The sequence below is a fragment of the Phacochoerus africanus genome, chromosome 2 (assembly GCF_016906955.1).
Source record: "Phacochoerus africanus isolate WHEZ1 chromosome 2, ROS_Pafr_v1, whole genome shotgun sequence".
In the NCBI taxonomy this organism is placed as follows: Eukaryota; Metazoa; Chordata; class Mammalia; order Artiodactyla; family Suidae; genus Phacochoerus; species Phacochoerus africanus.
In genome coordinates this window covers 81,682,211-81,701,238 of record NC_062545.1, presented here as the reverse complement: position 1 = coordinate 81,701,238, position 19,028 = coordinate 81,682,211, and the positions used below count along the sequence as shown (strand labels likewise).

General features: G+C 43.5%; 1 protein-coding gene across 1 annotated transcript in view; it reads right to left on the bottom strand.

The window, feature by feature from the left end:
- Positions 1-16,023, bottom strand: part of NT5DC1 (5'-nucleotidase domain containing 1) — a 136,728-nt gene extending 120,705 nt beyond the window's left edge. The window contains exons 1-4 of the mRNA XM_047763032.1: positions 15,748-16,023; positions 8,143-8,234; positions 6,401-6,472; positions 4,141-4,247 (exon numbers count right to left, since the gene is read on the bottom strand). Coding sequence (XP_047618988.1) covers positions 4,141-4,247; positions 6,401-6,472; positions 8,143-8,234; positions 15,748-15,840 — 364 coding nt within the window. The 5' untranslated portion in view covers positions 15,841-16,023. The remainder of the gene's footprint in view (positions 1-4,140; positions 4,248-6,400; positions 6,473-8,142; positions 8,235-15,747) is intronic.
- Positions 16,024-19,028: the final 3,005 nt, after the last annotated feature.

The following is a 19,028-nucleotide window of genomic DNA, read 5'->3' as shown; positions in this document are numbered from 1 at the left end:
AACAAAGGCATGTGAACGACTGAGGGGAAGAGAACAATTCGTGTTAGTGTAAGTTCTCTCCTCTGCTGCAGTGATATCACCTCCACTTAAAATGAGGAAACATGCAAAGAGTGGCTTAGTAATTGACCCAGCAAAAAACTGTTACCTTATTTGGCAAGTAACAGGGTCACAATGATCCCAAGCTGTCTGGCTCCAAGCCCCTTGTGCTTTCCACTGGACCAAGCTGTTTCTGCCCATCCACCAGTGTGGGGAGAAAACAAATCAAAAGGACCTGCTCTCTGGAAAGAGGCTGGTAAGAAAAAACCATACTCATGCCAGGGCAACGAACTGAAAAGCAACTATCAAATAAACTGTCATTAAAATGTTTGCATCCATCAATGCTTCAGATTCCCTAAGTGCACTGGTGGGGAATTCTACTTTACAACTCTCTACTCAACTCTGAGGATGAACACACTCACAGGAGAAGAAAGCAGCATGTAAAAAAATCCACTGGCGTTCCTGAAAATCCAGGCCTCATTTGGCAATATTTTAAAGCTGCACAGCCTCAGGGTAACTGTACTTCTAGGAATTCACTTTGGATATATTGACAAAAAGGCAAAATATACATGTATGAAAACATCACTGCAGGCTTGTAACAGTCAAACACCAGACAACATACATGTCCGATGTGAGGGCATTGACGAAATAAACGATGCAGACACAGAACGTCAGAGCATGCCTTCATTTAAGAGAATGTATAGAAAGTACATCTGTGTGTGTGAGTGAATGTGACAGGATCTTTAAGATACAAATGAAAAAGAGCTAAGTACAGAAAAAGTACCATCTCTTTTGTAAACCTGAAAAAATAAGTTTTGGGGAGTAGGAATTTTGGGAGATAGGAGTTGGAGATAATTACTCTTCATGCTATTTCCTTCTACAATATTTAAATTTCCCGATCATATGCTCACACTATTATTATTATTTTTTTAGTGTAAGCAAAGTTTAACTAGACTCATAAGCAATTTCTTCCTTCTTTCATGCTTCTATATTAAAAAAAATTAAGTGTTATTTTCCAAAGGCATTAGCTTTCTTTATTTTGCAGAAAGGGTATGCTTCTATTATGTGTCATGGCCCAACCACTGGACACCTGGATGGGAAACACATCCCTAACCAGCCCAATTAGGAGTAAATCAACTCCAAGACCATCCTCAGAGCACTCCTGGGTAAATTATCAGAGGGAAACTACTGACAACGATAGGCAGCTTTTCTAGCGGGCAATGCAGTGAGTAAACACGCAGGTCATGTTGGGTAAACGCTCTTCGTAGCTCAGAAATACATTACTTTTTAAAAAGATCCCCAATTTCTCGGAGTTCCCGTCATGGTGCAGTGGTTAACGAATCCGACTAGGAACCATGAAGTTGCGGGTTCAATCCCTGCCCTTGCTCAGTGGGTTAACGATCTGGCGTTGGCGTTGCTGTGAGCTGTGGTGTAGGTTGCAGACTCGGCTCGTCCCACGTTGTTGTGGCTATGGAGTAGGCTGGCAGCTACAGCTCCGATTAGACCCCTAGCCTGGGAACCTCCATATGCCGTGGGAGCGGCCCAAGAAATGGCAAAAAGACAAAAAAAAAAAAAAAAAATCCCAATTTCTAAATGGATGATGAAATAAAACACCTGGCTGTGTGTCTAGCTTTTCTGAAAGAAGGGAGGAGCTTACAGTTGACCAGTGAACAATGCTGGGAGTTAGGGGCTCCGACCCTCCATGTAGCCCCAAATCCCTCTTTCTCCCCCATTCTGCATCCAGAGATGTGGATGGTGAGCACTGTAGTATTTACTCTGGGAAAAAATCCACATAGAAGTGGACTTGCAATTCAAACCCATGTTATTCAAGGGTCATCTGGACTTGAAACTGCCTATCTCTAGACAGACACCAGAAGTTCCCTATTGCCTGAGGAAAAGGCAATCCACGCACTGAACTTCCACTACCTATTCTGAGTTGAGATGTATGAAAGCATTCTAGACCTAAGGCTGAGATGAAATCTCAGTTTTTCCTAATCAACTAACTTTATCAAGGTAACTCATTTCTTGACATTTTTGTCTCATTACAAAAAAAAAAAGATACAAAAGAACTTACAAAACAGAAACAGACCCAAAGATTTTGAAGCCAAATTCATGGTTACCAAAGGGGAAATGTGGGGCAGGAGGGATAAATTAGGGAGTTGGGATTGACACACACACACTAATATATATATGAAACAGGAGTTCCCGTTGTGATTCAGTGGTTAACGAACCTGACCAATATCCATGAGGATGTGGGTTTGATCCCTGGCCTCGCTCAATGGGGATATGGCATTGTGGTGAGCTGCAGTGTAGGTCTCAGACGTGGCTCAGATCCCACATTGCTGTAGCTGTGGTGTAGGCCAGCAGCTACAGCTCCAATTCTACCCCTAGCCTGGGAACTTCCATGTGCCGTGGGTGCAGCCCAAAGAAGACAAAAAAAAAAAAAAAAAGAAATAGGTAACAACGACATACTGTTTAACACAGGGTAATCTACTCAATACACTGTAATAACCTATGTGGGAAAAGAATCTAAAGAGGAATGGATATATGTATATGTCTAACTCATTCACTTTGCTATACACCTAAAACTAATACAACTTTCTAAGTCAACTATAGCCTAACAAAATTTATTTTAAAAAAATGAGAACAAAATTTTCTTTGGACTTTCAAGTTTTATGATACAATAGAATCCCCTTTTGTGTAACTCAGTTGGAATGAGACAATTTCTTGCAACAGAAACATCCCAATTGATATAAGTAATTTAAAAAAGAGTATTATTAGAGTTCCTGTCGTGGCTCAGTGGTTAACGAACCCAACTAGGAACCATGAGGTTGCAGTTTTGATTCCTGGCCTTGCTCAGTGGATTGGGGATCCGGCGTGGCTGTGAGCTGTGGTGTAGGTCACAGACGCTTTTCGGATCCCACGTTGCTGTGGCTGTGGCATAGGCTGGCAGCCACAGCTTTGATTAGATCCCTATCTTAGGAACCGCCATATGCCGCAGGTGCGGCCCTAGAAAAAGACAAAAAGACCAAAAAAAGAGTATTATTACCATATATATAAATCGTACTCTTTAGATTTTAGGGATACAAATAAAAAATGATATTTTAATTTCAAAAAGCTTTGAATATGCAAATTAAAGGTATAAAACAGGCCACTGGGTGTGGGGACAAGACTCCCAAAAGATAGCAAATGTAACAAACAAAAACACAAAAGTAACAAGGACTATGGAGTTCCCATCATGGCTCAGTGGAAATGAATTTGACTAGCGTCCATGAGGACACAGGTCTGATTCCTGGCCCCACTCAGTGGGTTAATGATCTGGTGTTGCTGTGGTTGTGGTGTAGGTCAGTGGCTACAGCTCCAATACGACCCTAGCCGGGGAACTTCTATATGGCTCGGGTACGGACCTAAAAAAAAAAAAAAAAAGAAAAGAAAAGAAACAGTGATAAGGAATAGCTCCAACTTTTCAGTTACTACATTTTCTAAAGGAAAATAGGTGCATTTCAAAACTGTAGTGGGGGATACTTTCAATATGGTCTGTTCATAATACTGTTTTTATCCTTTATTAATTTATGCACATCACTATCTATAAATAATTTTTGAAAAACTTTGCATATTTACTCATGGTAATGTCCTTTAGAGAGAGTGGGAAAAAAAAGTGTAAAAATCTCTTGAAATAAAGAAAAAAAAATCGACAAAGTCCAAAGGTACTAGAACTGGTAGTAAAAAATTCTAGAAAAGAAGAAAGATGAGTAATATAAACGTGGGGAGACATGGGGACAGAGATTTAAAAATGAGGATTGAGCATGTAACAAACTGATAAAAATATGGAATAAGGAACGTATTATTCCCAGGTGCTAGTCTTCTTTACTCCAGAACAAGTGTAAGTCAAAGGAAAATCAACAAAACGTTAAATAAAGCAGAACCAATTGCAAAGAGAAAAATTTGTGGCACGTGGGAAAAAATACACTCTATTCCTAGGAGACCACAGCTGCCCCGAGGGCATCCTGCCAGGCAGGGGGAGGGGGGCGGTCTTCTTCATGTGCTGATGTCACAAGTTCAGGGTCCGAAAAAAGTGACGGCACTGCCCACACAGGACGGTACCTGAGCGGCAGGCAGTGCCAGTGTCCGACAGGAAGTGCTTCCACTCCTTCTGGCCGTACTCCTCCTCCAGTGCCTCTGGGGTGAGCATCTTGGTGCCATGGCTTGCCCTAGATGTGGAGAGATAAAGCACATTGCTCGATAGTGGCTTGCTTGAATATCTCCTCCTCCAGCTCTCCTATCAATTCACCCTAAAACCTTTAAAGTTTTTTTTAATGTTTTCAACTGGATAACCTCTCCATTTAGAATTCAATAAGGCACTTCTCTTGCCAGCTCTAGCTCTTCTGTCCATTTCACCCATCAACCAGCAGGTGATCAGGAGCAGCTCACCACTGACGTCAACACTGTGGTGGTTGCTCCAGATGGATAAACTATAAACACAAACTATAAACTACAGCTTCTCTGGGAGAAACAGGACACACGACTCTTGCCTAGGAAGTTGTCAATTAACTAGGTGGATAAGATTAGCCTAACTGGAACAATGAGAAAACAACTGCACAGACTGGGTGGGAAGCTGGTTTGGTGGCAGAAGAGAAAGAGCTGCAGTCCTGCAGGAGCTGGAGGTGCCTGGAGCCCAGGGCCATGGCTCTGAGCACAGGAGACTGCAAAGACAGACCAGGGAGCAACGTGCCAATCAAGGGCAAAGCACAGCTAAAAACACAATGGGAAACAGCAAGACGAATGTGGCAAAACTTGGAACAGCAGGACAAGAAACTCATTATTTTTTGTGCTCAAAATACTGCTTTTGCATCAGTTGGGTCTGGTTAAGAGAATCTTACTCTGTAGAAAAAACAGTTGGTATTTTATGCCATTTACTATGAGAAATTATAATGCTAGGGAATATCATTATTCTTCTCTTGGTGTTATACTGTGGTAGCAAAGCAAAATGAAGGAAGAGGAAACAAAATAAGAGGGACAAATGGAGGAAACTCACAAATGGGTCCTTTTTATAAAGAGGTTAGCATTTTAAAAAAGCTGAATGGAAAGCTGGGGAAATCTGCAGTGGGAAATATGATCAGACAAAGAATCTACTATATTGTTTGAAAGCAGGCTTCAAGGACATAAGCGTGTAAATTCTGGAGAAGCTGCAGGTTAACCACAACTCCAGTGGAGAGGGTCAAAGCTTGGGACAGACAAAGACAACACTGAAACAAAGAAGCCAAACTATGAAAAAGCTTTCTATTCTTTTAACCATGGTTGAAGATAGCCAAGTACACTGTGTGTAAGAATCTGAAAAGTAGCATTAAAGGTCATGGTCAAAGCCACATTGTGTGTGTCTGTGTATACATATACACACACACAAATGAATACACACACACACACACACACACACACACACACACACACTATCTCTAGTTGCCTGAGGTGAAAACATGCAAAAGAATTACAAAACAATTAGAAGCAGAACCACACCTGCCCTAGCTAGGGGCCTGTCTGGAGGAGAGTGTGAGTTTGTACTCTGCAAAAAGAATGATGTGACAAAGGGACAGTATATACCAAAGAACCTGTGCTGAGCATCCTCACCTTGACCTCCAATCCTGTCAGCATAAATAATAAATTGCACAGCCCCATGACTGCAAGGCTGCCATGTTAACTTGGCTGTACTGTCAGTATTGGATGAAAAATATATGCTCACTCTGTGGTACCCTCTGTAAGACTCAGAGCAGCGCTACCAGCTGCTTCTCAATTGCTGGCCTTACTCTTAACACTCAAAGCATTGGACCCACCCTGAAAGGAGGGCAGGAAAGGGAGTCAGTCAGCACTAAGGGCAGGAGGGAGGAGACACTGATGAAGGTTGGAGCAATTTAGAAACACTTTCGGAAGGAGGTGAGACAAAACGTGGGTCCTATAGAATGGGGGCCAATTTGGATAAATGGAGGGAGAAACAGAGGTTTGCATAGACCTCCAACCTCTACCCAACATCCAGTCTCTCCTCTTTCCTTAATAAAAAGTTTACATTTTATTCCAGGTTAACACAACATAATTCCCAAGATCTCCTGCAGGAGTGATCAACAAGAGAAAGCAAGTCACTCAGGTTTCTCTGTTTCCTGCAAATATTTCTAATGAGCGAAACTTAAAGAACTAGATCTTTCAATCGAATGCTCCCAGATTTATATTTAAATGGCTCAAATGATTTAAACAAAGACACAGCACCCAGATAATCTGACACCTGACTGACTCAAGTAATAATCTTGTTTAACCCATACGTTAAGAAACAGAACAGTGGAAAGGGTAACGTTTTGACTTCATGACTAGTTATTACCTGAGCACGGTGCCATTATCTGCAAGTTTAATGAAGTTCCCATCTTCCAGATCCAATGCCAGGCCCTTGCAACTGAAATAGAAAAGTCTGATTGCCAATCGATTCACCTATTTACCGAAGTCAAGAAACAATAACCTATATTTTCAAAAAGTCACAATGCTAAAAGGGATTCTCCCACCCAGGTGAATGATATGTTAATCAAACAAGTGAGACTATCCAAGAATTCTAAAATTAAACATTTTCTGCAGAACCAAGTATATAAGGAAAACTGTCAGGTGGGCAAACCAAGGACAACACATGAAGTATCTAAAATCTTTGCACTTTCAGAAGGAATAAAACTCACAGAAAACAAAAAAGAACATCATTGCATGTCTGTTAAAATGTACAAATGTTTTCCATTAAATGAAACACACATACACATGCATTCATAGTCTACAAGTTAAGATCTTAGCCAGAATCTTTTCTGTATTTTGTAGAATCTGCCTCAGTTTAGGTCAGGTTATAAGAACTAGCCCTCTGGGTTAGGCATCTTATTGAAAACTGCTAACAGAAAGGTGAACACTAAGTTTTACGTTCTTGATTGTAAAAGACTTATGGGATTTGGGGAGATAAGTGGATACAGAATCATTATTATGAATAATAAAAGCAAGAAGGTGTAACAGCTACCAAAGACCAAGAGGATTAAAAAGGGGGGGGGGGTATTTTAGAAGCATTATTTACTTTGATCCACAGTAAAATATCCAGAGTCATCGGTTTCATATAGTAAAAGGTTTCTGTTTCTTCCTTTCCTGAAATGGATAAATCAAAAAGGACTAACCAAACATTGAGAGAATGTATAATAAATGAAACACTATCGCTTTTAGATGATTTCTGTATGTATTTTTCATGTTTTAGGACTACTATTAATTTTCAACTGAACACTTTCAAGTGGTTTAACAGGACAGTTGTTTATTTTTATTTAAATAAGGAAGAAAGACAAAGGAAGTCTTGGCAAGTTGAGACTCCTAAGCCAGGGGATGAGTGAGCAGAGCGTCTGATATAGGAATATCTTATCCAAATTCCAGAAAAACAAATGTCCTAACTTACACTTACTAAAAATATGCTTTCCTCCTCTCTTCCTATAGTTCTATATTTGAGAGGCAATAAAAGAAAATCTTTTATAAAAGATGTCAATTTTATTTTATTTTATTTTATTTATTTATTTGTCTTTTTAGGGCTGTACCAGCAGCCTATGGAGGTTTGCAGGCTAAGGGTCTAACTGGAGCTACAGCTGCTGGCCTACGCCACAGCCACAGCAATGCCAGATCTGAGCTGCGTCTGCGACCTACACCACAGCTCACGGCAACGCTGAGCGAGGCCAGGGATCAAACCTGCAAGCTCATAGTTTCCTAGTTGGATTCATTTCTGCTGCGCCACAATGGGAACTCCAAAGATGTCAATTTTAGAGACAGTTCTTTATAACCTCTGAAACTCAATAATGGCAGACTTAAACCATGGAAAAACACCCAAATTAGTCACTTATGCTCTTAGCTTTATTTTCATATTTAATTAAGCAAGTCTAAGCTTCAAGTAGAAAGGACTTCAACTCATCAAACATGAAAGTTTTATACAGAAGGCATTTTGTCCTTTGATGCAATTTCACATTTCACTTTCTGCTTCCATAGAAGAGGGAGCATTAAAATTTTATGCATGACAATTAAAAATCAGGGGGAATATGCAGACCTTAAAAAAAAAGTGCTTACCAGAAATCCCAGTCCTCTGGAGTCACAGTGAGCAATTCCTTGTCATATCCTTTCTCCCTGACCAGAAACTGAGCAAAGCTGTTATAAATGAGCTGTAAAAAAGGGAAGGAAAAAAGAGAGATTAAATATAAAAACCACTATTCATTTTTAACTTCACAGACTTGAATACCTAATGGAATCATTCACGAGACAGCTGGGAGGGAATCTGTAATCTCAGTAACTGTGAAGCTCTGCAGACTAACACACTTTCACAAGCAATCTGTCTACCTTTGTGAGCCTTAGGTAGCTGCTAAGTCTTTTTTATACCATCAGTCTAGAATTATACAACCAAGGACAATTATTAATCTTCCTGCCAAAGTCTAATGGGTTGGAGATCATTAAGTCTTGACAAATCTTTGTAAACTCTTTGCCAGAGGATAAACACAATGACCACTCTATCATTACATCCCTCCTCCGCCCATTCTTGCTAGCAAGGCCCCATCTCAGCTGATGATGTTAATTCATATACAGGGGAGGCCGCCCTGTCGGCCCAGCCCTTGTCACAAATCTAAACCTAAGTCATCGTGTACTTATAGAAAGCCCCTAACAAGGGAACCTAACATACACCAATCACAACTCCCCACATCAGCTTTAGCTCACTTAACCTTACCCTGGAAAATAGGACCTACTGTCCTGTCAGAAAATCACCTCCCTCCTAGCCAATCATTCCCCGTTTCCATCTGCCTCTTCTAACACTCTACAAACACAATCTTCACCAAAATCCCTGGAGAAGAGCGCCTCACTGCATGTGGGGCCACTGTACTCCCCCCAATCCAAGGACTGTTTTTTTCGTATTTGTTTTTTTTTTCTGAATAAAGGACACTGAAGTCCTTGCTGACTTGTTTTAGTTTTGTTATTTGACCCAGGGGAGTCTCAAAGAGAAATACACATGGGGACCAGGCAGATGATCTACAGGAGGAATCATGCAGCCTCCATCAGATACAGGGAGTATCTTCTTTTCCTCCATGGGAAAAGCTGGGGCAGCTGGAAACAGGAAGCCTCTGGAAGCAAACCAAAGATAAATGCTCTGCTGATTGTTGGTGGATCTTCTGATCCTCAACAACCACCAAATGCCAGGTGTTCGGAGACTGACCAGTGTCCCAAGAGCACACACGGAGCAGCCTGTCCCTTCTTCTAGAGATGCTAACTCATGCCAGGCTTTGGGAGCGTGGAATGGCACAAATTGGGAAGCGAGAATAGAAACAGCAAGAGGAATGAGAGAAGGCCTCCCTGGAGAGGTGATGTTCACAGTGACACCTGCAAGATGGGGCCAGTTAGCTGGATGAATCCAGAGTGGAGAGGGCCACCCAAGTCCAGAGGGCACATGGCTGAGGCTGGGGGTGGGGTTATAAGTGTCACAAGATGAATGTGGAGAAGCAAAGGCTCCTTGTCAAAAGGAAAATATGTCAAACATGTTCTCTGTCACAGAGCTAATGAAAATGACGATACTGTGCCTCCAGACAATGCAATGTGCCCTTGACAAAGGTCAATGTGCCCTTGACAAAGGTCAACAGACTCACATTAAGTCAACACTGCGTGTCAAAAGCTTTCAACCTGGTGGTGAGTCAGAACCACAGGTGAACCATGGTTCTTAAAACCACCCAGAAATTCCAAGCCTACAGGACAGGGTGGGGCCCCCACAGGATTCCCGAAACCCAGAGATGACTGAAAACTATTGACTTATATGTTATATGGATTTTCATTCAGTCATAAAAAGACCCAGTCAAAAATGTCTTGAGTCACCCTGAGGTACAAAGTACCACAGACAATAAAATAATAAAATACACACTGCATCCTGTCTGCAAGGAACCAGTGCCCTGGGATTAACAGATGTAAATCCCATGTGTAATACAAATCCCCAGGCACTTAGAGCGGTGTCAGGCATGCAAGTAAATTGAATTTAAGTACTGCTATTATTATCAGTCATGTGCTGGTTTTGGGGAAAAAAAAGGGGGGGGGGAGCCTGACTTATAGCGTCTTGCTTGTTTCTATGCTGTAAATACTCCGAGGGCCAATTTCAAACCATCAATGGTTACTGCACAACATTAGACTTGCCTCTGGTCAAGGCTCTTTATTGAACCTTGGACAACTGGAACTCCTCACCCCTTGGCAATACCGATTAACATAAGGGCACATGATTCCAGTGAGTCACATTCCTTCCCAAGATGAAAGAAGTTCTTGCCAGTAGGGCTGCCAACAAAGGTGTCCACAGCTACGCCCCTTACCTCTCAGAGGAGTTGGTTATGTAACAGGAGCAACTGGGGTCAATGTGATAGAAATGGAGTAGGATAGTTACACAGGTAGTTGTAGAAGTCTCAATAGGAGACCACAGATAGAGAAGGAAATCTAGGGAACTTTGGGAGACCACTATAAGTTAATAATCACTCAAGAAAGCCATCAGAATGAAGCAGGATTGCTTAACTATAAAACCACAAGTAAAAGTATGAGATATGCCTCAGGTCATTAAGTGAAAGATAAAACATGGCCTGCATTCAAATTGAGCAAGATAAGGATCCTTAGGACCAAGGGCAGGAGTTTAAGGGAAAGATGAACTTCCAAGGTAGAAAACCCTCATTATACAGAAACCTGAGATGATTCAACATATTTTAGCACATGTTGCTGCTCTTCTGCAATTTGAACAAGCACCATGACAGTCCTAGTTTGACCTCATAGGGTCAAATATTCTTACCAGTTACAAAGGAGGAGCTAATGTTGTAAGTCTGCTGTCTACTGGAAAGGAAGAGGCAGTCTTTTCCTGCTCCCCATCTAATTCTCTGGGCAGAGCCTCCTCACCTGCTTGCCTGCATCTCTCACAAATGTCTTATCTTAATAAGTCTATTTCTTGCCTATCACTTGGTCTCTCACTGAATTTCTTCTGTGCTGAGGCACAAAGAACCTGAATGTCAGTATGTCCAGACAATGGGTGAGTAATTCTAAATTAAAAAACGGGTTCAAGTCCCAACCTAGCTTTTGGCTGGTTCGAGTCCCGGCACACAGGTTCAAATCCCAATCTGGGTTTAGGCTGGGTTCAAGTCCCGGCACATGGGTTCAAGTCCCAATCTGGGTTTAGGCTGGGTTCAAGTCCCAATCTGGGTTTTGCTGGATTCAAATCACAAGTGTTGTCAGTTTCAAATGTATAAGAGAACAGCGGTGCTGAGAAAAGTGGGAAGTCTGTGCCTTTGAAAGCCCTATTCTAGTCCCAAGGCCTGGGTTCTTGGAGTTCTTCCTAAAATGATACTGAGTCACCCCAGAAGTCTTCATAGCACAGGGCCTCTACTACCAGCCTCCTTCCTCTTCTGGCCTTAGCTGCCACTTACCCTCTCAACAGTCTCACCCAACTCATAAACATGCACTTTCCATATTGGCTGCAAATTGGTGCCCTGTGGGTCCTCTGCAGCCCACAAATTATATTTGGTTCCCACCTAGAACTGCCAGATAGAATAGGAAACACCTAGTGCAATCAGATTTTCAGCTAAACAACAGATAGTTTTTGCTTTTTTTTTTGTCTTTTTGTCTTTTTGTTGTTGTTGCTATTTCTTGGGCCGCTCCCGCGGCATATGGAGGTTCCCAGGCTAGGGGTTGAATTGGAGCTGTAGCCACCGGCCTACGCCAGAGCCACAGCAACGTGGGATCCGAGCCGAGTCTGCAACCTACACCACAGCTCACGGCAACGCCGGATCGTTAACCCACTGAGCAAGGGCAGGGACCGAACCCGCAACCTCATGGTTCCTAGTCGGATTCGTTAACCACTGCGCCACGACGGGAACTCCCAGATAGTTTTTTAATACAAGCATATCCCATACAATAGTTGGAACTCACATATGCCAAAAATGTTTTTGTTACTTGAAATTCAAATCAAACTGGGTGTCCTGTATTTTCCTTCGCTAAATCTGGCCACCCTACAATCCCGCTGTGTTAGAAAATGAGCAGGCATTGAGAAATGAGAGACATCACACACAAGCTTAGATTTCTAACCAATCTTGGAAGAATTAGTTCTGGCAAGACCAAGCCTCTTTCCTCCTCGGCATGTAGGCAGGAGTCTGGCTGCGCCTGAGGACAGGGCATGTGCACTATCTCCTGGCTGCCCCAGGCCTTACTCTCCCAGCCACACAGATAGGTTAAGGACCTGGCTTCTGACACTTTGGAGTCTGTGAACCCAGGACAGCACTGGTGATGCCTTTGAGACTGACATGAGAGGCACTCACAGCTATCCATGATGTAGCCAATGCCAATGCTGTCTCCAGTATCTTCCCCTGCAGCTCCCCACCTCCTGCAGATCCAGGCACTGTTGCTCGCCTCTACGTCCTTGCCCTGGCCATACTTCCTCTGCCCCAAATGCTCCTCTCTGCCTCCTCACCTGCCATCTGTCGCTCCTGTGCTGGGATCCAGCTCAAGCATCACTCACTCCAAGGCCTCTCCTCTGGGCTCTGAAGGGCACATAAAGCATGGCTGCGGGCAGCAGAAACCTGCCCCCCAGACTCCCTTTCTGGGTGGCCCTCAATAAGCAAGTTACCATTTTTGTGACTCAGTGTCCTAATCTCTCAATGATGATAATAACATCTACCTCACGGGGCTGCTGTAGGATCAAACCAGTTTATATAAGCAGAATGCTTATTAGGATAGTGGCTGTAAGTGCCATATTCATTTATTAAAATACCTATTTGGAATTCCTGTCATGGCGCAGTGGAAATGAATCCTACTAGGAACCATGAGGTTGCAGGTTTGATCCCTGGCCTCACTCAGTGGGTTAAGGATCGGCGTTGCCATAAGCTGTGGTGTAGGTCACAGAGGAGGCTAGGATCCTGCATTGCTGTGGCTCTTGTATAGGCTGGCAGCTGTAGCTCCGATAGGACCAGCCGGGAATTTCCATATGACATGGGTGTGCCTAAAAAAAGGCAAAACAAAACAAAACAAACACCCTATTTGTTCGATCGTTCCACAATTATTGACTGAACTCTGTATGTGCCAAGTGGTTGGCCTGGCACACAGAACACTAAATATAACAGCCTCAGGTACTTCTGTCAAGGGATCATGGCTCTGGACTCTAGGAAAAGATTTCAACAATTGCACAGGACAGTTTAATGCAGTGTGGGAGTGGTACTCCCAATTAAGAGAAAAGTGGAGGTGGGATAGGGGCCGAAGGGTAAACGTGAGGGGCTGGGCTGCTTAGGATGAGACCTGCCAGATGATGAGTTTGTGTGCTGAAAAGAGGAGGGCTCCAGGCACAGGTAACAAACAGCCTGCAGCAAGGTCCAGGCAAAGCTGCTTTCACCACAGGGGACCCAAACTCACTTTTCAGCATTTCTACCCATGACAAGGCCATCTGAATACCTGTGTGTTCTCTGTATCCCCAGCTCTATTATGTTGCTCAGCACCCTACCGGTATGTAATAAGATTTTGGAACTGAAGAGGATCCAAAACACACTAGGTTACTATTTTCAACCTTTAAACATCACTTACATTTGAATCTTGTGGTAAAGAATTATTGTCTTTTGAGGATTTTGTATCCTGAAATTTTATGCTCACACATGCACAAAATTGGCTTTAACATGGCAGTGGTTTTAACAATATTTCCTTCAAGGAGTTCCCGTCATGGCTCAGTGGTTAACGAATCTGACTAGGAACCATGAGGTTGCGGGTTCAATCCCTAGCCTTGCTCAGTGGGTTAAGGATCGGGTGTTGCCGTGAACTGTGGTGTAGGTTGCAGATGTGGCTCGGATCTTGTGTTGCTGTGGCTGTGGTGTAGGCCGGCATTTACAGCTCCGATTCAACCCCTAGCCTGGGAAACTCCATATGCCGCGGAAGCGGCCCCAGAAATGGCAAAAAGACAAAAAAACAAAACAAACAAACAAACAAAACAATATTTCCTTCAAATGAAGGTGACTAGAGAGGGTGTGCAAGAAAACAATCAGGAGAAGATTTGAGAGGCAAAGGGAAGGAAAATATGAATCAAAGACAAAGAGGAAGTGGTAGCCAAATGATCAAGAAGTCTCCTTAACTCTCAACATGACTAAGGAAACACCTGTACAGTGGGAAAGAAAAGCACAGTAGCAGGAACAGTACACCTTTTTTTTTTTTTTTTTTTAACAGCATCTGTGCACAGCAAACATGAGTAATTCAAACATTGTTCTGACCCTTGATGGGCACTTGAACTGCTAATTGGGGCAATGATCCCACATAATGAGCAGCAGCCCTGGCCGGTGTCTGTACCATGGTCAAGAGCTCTATCTATAAGTGATGAAGCTTGGAAATGGTTTGGGTGGTGACTATAAAGCAAACACGTGTATGTGTCACACTCAGCTCTAAGCATTTATATATCCTTCACCCTTTATTTTTTTTTCTTTCTTCCTCTTTTGGCTGCCCCACCTAATATGGAGTTCTCAGGCCAGGGACTAGATCCAAGCCACAGCAGCTGCAACCCATGCGGCAACACCGGATCCTCAATCCATTTTGCCACCAGGGCCAGGGGTTGAACTTGCACCCCAGCACTCTAGAGATGGAAGATACCGCTGTGCCACAGTGGGGACTCTACCCTTTTCCCTTTTAATCCTTGCAACAACCTTTCCGGGTAAATCCAACTATCAGCCCCACTTTACAGATGGGGAAACTAATAGGCACAAGTTAAGTAACTAGCCCAAGGTCACGGAGTAGTAACAGAAGGCCTTTGCCTGAAAGGCACTTTGACTGCAGAGTCCTCCCTTTGACTACCATAACCAGCTTTTTTGACTTGGATACTTAGACCTTTGACTTAAAATTTTTTTTTTCTGTTATTTTTTCACAGTAAGTTTCCTTGCGAAACCAAAGGAATGGGAGAAGGAGAACAATTCATTTAAGGTCATAAGTGTAGAATCATACATCCTCCACTTCTCCCTTCCTCCTAAAGTGCACTGAGGACCCAGGCTGTTGTCAGGGACAGAACTCACTCGAGGTACATGGAGCACGCAGTAGGTGAGCAATATTTATTTCCTTCTCCTGGTAAAAGGCGAAATCAGAGCTAAGATCTTAAGAACTTGTCGGTTAGTCTTTCTTCCTATATACCACACAATCCTTCCCAGACTGCAGGGTTTAAAAACTGACAGGTGGTCGCATGGATGTGCAAAAGAAAAAAAATACAGCCAAGGAAAATATATGTTGCTAACCAGGTGGCTGTATCGATGCTCTGCTGGTGGTCAGAATGATTAGCAGAGAAGTTCCAAGGCCAGGGATCTGCAAAGGACACCCCCAGGTCCCCTAATCCCGCCCTTCCTCTGCCCCAGGAACCGCTTCCCCAGCCCGACCTTGCACGATTTAACCCTCTCCTTCGCCCCTTTTCTTCCCTACTCATCTCTCAAACTTGGCTATGGGCTGAGCTAAATAAGCGGGCGCCCCCAGGATCAGCAGGGACAGAGGGGATGCACATTTCCTCCCCGCCTCGCGGTGGGAGGCCGACTCCTGCGCAAAGGCGCGGCGGCTGCAGGGCCCCGGCGACGCTCGCCGCCGTCGCCGCCGCGGAAGCCGGGAGGAAACTCGAGCCCCAGCCGCCATGGAGGCTGCACGCCGTGCGCCCCGGCAGCCCGCGCCACTCACCCGGGCGCTCTCGGGCAGGTTGTAGCGACACAGAGTGTGGTCCAGGTCGAAGCCGACCACGTCGCAGGCGGCCAGGGAGAAGTGCTGAGCCATAGTGCGCGGGGTGCACCGGCTGGCGCCTACACGCGTGTACCCGGCGAGGAGTGCGCAGAGAGGACGCTGCGGGACAGCCCGGCACGACGCGGCTGGGCGGGACGGGGCGGGGCTGCGGCCGCCCCGTGGACGCGGCGCGGAGGCCTCTAGCTCTTCCCGCGCCCGCCAGCCCCGCCCCCGGCCACGCTTCTGCCCGCCCCTCGCGGCTGGCCTGCCTGGCTCTCCGCCCGCAGCTTCGCAGCTGGGAGATCTGCTGGCACCCACATGCAGGCTCCTGCCGCACCGTTACCACCGTCACTCCCTCCGTGAAGGCCGAACGCAGGATGTGACCTGGAGCCGTGCCACTACTGCAGGATTTGGGGCGCAACTAAGACCCTGTTGGAAGGTAGCCTTAGACACAAAATTAACCCCGGCTCCCCTTCGTTTTCCAGGCGCCTGGGAAACCAAGGGACTATCAAGTTACACCTGACCCTTTTATTCTTATATGCGAAATAATGTAAGATTATGGAGAAAATTTTATCCACTAATATCCCTCTGACCCAATTAGCCTATAATTTGGAAGATTTTTTCCCCACGAGATCTCTAACTATGGATTAAATTTTTAAAAGTCTAATATTCCAGGAGTTTCCATCGTGGCACAGTGGTTTACAAATCCGACTAGGAACAATGAGGTTGCTGGTTCGTTCCATGGCCTTGCTCAGTGGGTTAAGGATCCGGCGTTGCCGTGAGCTGTGGTGTAAGCCGCACATGTGGCTCGGATCCCGTGTTGCTGTGGCTCTGGCGTAGGCCGGTGGCTACAGCTCCGATTCGACCTCTAGCCTGGGAACCTCCATATGCCAAAGGAGCGGCCCTAGAAATGGAAAAAAGACAAATAAATAAATAAATAAAAGTCTTATATTCCATAGTAAATAGTGGGAGGGCTTTCAACATTTCATCCCCTGGAGCACGTTAGAAAATAAAGTTAGAAATCGTGAAGGACCATTTTGCAAAATGACAATGATTAAGGAAACCAATATTGGTTGTTATTTGATTATCCTATTTTTTTTAATTGTAATGAATGTTTCTATGAAAGGACGTTGGAAACTTCATAGAACATACCATAAAAGAATTTTATGCAAACAGGTTTTAAAATTTATAGAACACACAGTGATTTGAGTGACAATGTTCTCAATTCTCTCAAAGACTGTATATAGCCAGTATCGTTTTGGATGTATAGGAGAAAAGTTAATTCATTACATACAATGGATGCTCAGAGCATTTAATTCTGAGAATCCCTGGATATGAAGGACTAAGACTTTGAGATCTTTAAAATCATTTAAGGGAGTCTCCTGGCTCAGCAGGCAGACATCATGTCCCCAAGGGTGTGAGTTCCATCCCTGGCCTTGCTCAGTGGGTTAAGGATCTGGAGTTGCCTCAAGCTGCTGCATAGGTCACAGATGCACCTCAAATCTGGTGTTGCTGTGGCTATGGTGTACTCCTGCAGCTGCAGCTCAGATTCAACCTCTAGCCTGGGAACTTCCATATGCCACAGGTGTGGCTATAAAAATAAATAAATAAATACATACATACATAAATAAATAAAATCATTTAAAAGAGGATATACAAATTATTTACACAGGAAAATACAAATCTTGACATTAAAAAGAGATATAATATAAATGTATTATCTCTGTACTGCTTTGGTTTTAAATTTAAAGGAATAATTTGCCCAGTGGAAAAAAAATCAAGTCATAACATAATGAAAATAAAATTAAGAATTACTTTTAACCCTTGCAAATAGTAACCCTTATGAGCTAATATACCAAAGAAATAATTTAGTATAAGAAATAGTTGTCTGGTAGGACACTTATTATACCTAGTGGAACCATTTGAATCAATTGGTAACTTGTTCCGTTTTGACTCTTAAAAGCCCCAAGCAAATCTCTGGAATAGGAAAGAATCCTCCAGAAGGTTGAGCTATTCATGATAAGAGCTCAACAACAACGATGTCTTGAATATCTGTAAATCAAAAAAGAAAAAGCTGGATTGTTACATAGCTTGTGACTGTTTCCCTTTCACCCAGAGTCTGTTAGCTATAGAATTGACCTTAGCCTTCCTCTTTGGCCCCTGCAGCAGAATGCCTGCCAAGATCAAACTTCCAAGTAGACTGTACCTCGAAAGCCATAGATCTTCTTGGAGGATATCTTGTTTGATTATGGAACTGGGCACTTGAGGGACTTCCCTTAGTAATGTAAAGATTCAAGTGCACTCATTGCTAGAAGGAAGAGTACAAAAGGGTTGTTTTTTCATAACCTAAGATGCCCTGGGACTGGATTGGCCCTTAGACCTAGACATGCTTAGCAACAGTCATCTCTACTTGCTGAGCAATAATGTATAGCAACCTTTGTATGTCTTATATTCCTCATGCCCTTGTTCTAGAGAGTCTACAATGTTTACACTTTGTAAGAGGACTTAGAAAATAATCTAATCCCATAGTTCGCATTGTGGCGCAGCAGAAATGAATCTGACTAGTGTCCATGAGGATGCAGGTTCGATCCCTGGTCTTGCTCAGTGGGTCAGGGATCCGGCATTGCCATGAGCTGTGGAGTAGTTCACAGACGTGGCTCGGATCCCACATTGCTGTGGCTGTGGTGTAGGCTGGTAGCTGTAGCTCTGATTCATCTCCTAGCCTGGGAACTTCCATATGCCATGGGTGCAGCCCTAAAAAGTAAAAAAAAAAAAGCAAAAAAAGAAAAAGAAAATAATCCAATCCCATCATCCTGAAAGATTTTACTCCTCCTAGAGCACCACTTATCTCTCCTGGCCAATAACTCAAATTTCAGTCTAAATCCTCTAAGAACATGTGGGATGGTTTCCCTTTTTTCCTCCACTCCCTACATAATCCTGAACTTAAATACAAATATTCACTTTGTTTCGTAGGTTTATTTTCAAATGAAAATAGTTCCTTTTTTTCTGTACATATTTTTTTTTTATAAACTGTGGTAAAATACTACAGCTCTTCTGTTATCAACTAAAAGCTCAACGTTCTACTCAGATTTCAATTAATTTCTATTTTTTTGCTTGATATATTAAATATGGCAGTGTTAGGGACTGCATAGTGTCCCCCTTCCATATGCTGAAGGCTTAAGCCCAATGCGACTATATTTGGGTATAGGGACTTCTAGGAGGTAAGTATGGTTAAATAAGAT